The 1,677-nt window shown below is 60.5% G+C and overlaps 2 protein-coding genes across 2 annotated transcripts in view; both read left to right on the top strand.

Moving 5' to 3' along the window:
- Positions 1–1,671, top strand: part of Slc27a1 (solute carrier family 27 member 1) — a 12,551-nt gene extending 10,880 nt beyond the window's left edge. Inside the window, exons 10-12 of the mRNA XM_033759366.1 lie at positions 3–31; positions 216–362; positions 1,285–1,671. Coding sequence (XP_033615257.1) covers positions 3–31; positions 216–362; positions 1,285–1,442 — 334 coding nt within the window. The 3' untranslated portion in view covers positions 1,443–1,671. The remainder of the gene's footprint in view (positions 1–2; positions 32–215; positions 363–1,284) is intronic.
- Pgls (6-phosphogluconolactonase) overlaps positions 1,524–1,677 on the top strand; it is an 8,230-nt gene continuing 8,076 nt past the window's right edge. Inside the window, exon 1 of the mRNA XM_010644379.3 lies at positions 1,524–1,532. Coding sequence (XP_010642681.1) covers positions 1,524–1,532 — 9 coding nt within the window. The remainder of the gene's footprint in view (positions 1,533–1,677) is intronic.

Raw genomic sequence — 1,677 nt, 5'->3', positions numbered from 1 at the left:
GACGTGGCCGTGTACGGCGTGGCTGTGCCAGGTAAGCTGGGGCCGCGGCGAGTGACCCTGGGGGCGGCAGTCCCGGAGCGGGGAGCCCGGCCAGAGACTGGGAGGTGCAAGATCCTACTGCGCAGTGGTGTGTGGCGGACTGGTCCCGGGCAGCGTCCTTCCTGCGGTGCGGGGTGTACAGCCGGGGCAGGTTCTCAGCTGAGCCGTCTCCCCAGGAGTGGAGGGCCGAGCGGGCATGGCGGCCATCGCGGACCCCCACGGCCAGGTAGACCCCAACTCCATGTACCAGGAGCTGCAGAAGGTGCTGGCGCCCTACGCGCGGCCCATGTTCCTGCGCCTGCTGCCGCAGGTGGACACCACAGGTATAGCCCTCGCCTCTGCCTTCCTCACACGGTTCCAGGCCTGCTCCACCCTGCCTGGCCTGAGAGGGCGCTGTTTTCATCTGCGTTTTTCGCGTAGTGCCTGGGGTCCTAGCTTTCCGTGTCTTTCGTGCACTTTTGCACTCACATCGCTTTACAATTAAAAAAAAAAAGTTTTTGCAGTACTGAGGATTGATGCCAGAGCGGCACACTGAACTCCATCCCCGCCCTTTCTGTATTCTTTTTTTTTCTTTTTTTTTCTTTTTTTGGTTTTTTGAGACAGGGTCTCACTATGTAGTTGAGACTGACCTGGAACTCACTATGTAGTCCAAGCTGGTCTCGAACTCATAGCGATCCTCCTGCCTCAGCCTCCCGAGTGCTGGGATTACAGGCATGCGTCACCACGCCCAGCAAAATTTTTAAACAATTTTAAAAAGAAGGGGGTGGGATGTAGCTCAGTGTGTGAAGGCCTTGAGTTCAATCCCTAGTACTGCAAAACAACAAAAAACTCAAAATTACCTTCCCAACTCCAGAGTGCGCGTGCACACACACACACACACACCTTCATTTTACCCTTCGAACCTGTAAACCTTAGCGTTATTTCTCACAAAACCATTCCACAAGCACCTATTCCTGGGTGGAAGACTTAGTGTCCATCTAGCCCCTGGATCCCGCAGGGCTCAAGTGTGGCCCAGGTGTAGGAGCGTGGCTGTGTGCCAATAAAGCTTTATTGACAAACATTTGCGTAGCCAGCACGGCCCCTGCAGGCTGCTGCCCGCTGAGCCGGGTTCTGACTGCTGTCGAGATGAGCCTGGCCGGGATCAGGATCGCGGGTGAGGCGGTCAGGGCTGGCCGGTGTCCGGGGCACAGGGGGACCGGCCGAGGCCTCCCATCTCCTTGCCCAGCCCGCCCTGCCCTCCCACAGGTACCTTCAAGATTCAGAAGACCCGGCTGCAGCGCGAGGGCTTCGACCTGCGCCAGACCTCGGACCGGCTGTTCTTCCTGGACCTGAAGCAGGGCCACTACCTGCCGCTGGACGAGGCGGTGCACGCGCAGATCTGCTCCGGCGCCTTCGCGCTCTGACAGGAGGGCCAGGGCGCCTGCGCGGCCAGCGGATAGAGGACCCCCCCCACGGGGTGCGCTTGCGCAGATCTGCGCCCCCCCATGAAGGGAGTGCGCATGTGGTCCTCGCTGGGGTGCTCGTCGCTTGCCCGACACTTGCCCTGCAGCGGTGGACTGGGAGCTGGATGTCTCTCCCCTCTGTGCCTTAGGACGGGGGCTGCGGGGGCTGCTCCCCGCCCCTCGACCGGAAGCACCC

This window comes from Fukomys damarensis, unplaced genomic scaffold, assembly GCF_012274545.1.
Source record: "Fukomys damarensis isolate Sample0158 unplaced genomic scaffold, DMR_v1.0_HiC HiC_scaffold_37, whole genome shotgun sequence".
NCBI lineage: Eukaryota > Metazoa > Chordata > Mammalia > Rodentia > Bathyergidae > Fukomys > Fukomys damarensis.
This window is presented reverse-complemented; position numbering and strand designations above follow the sequence as displayed.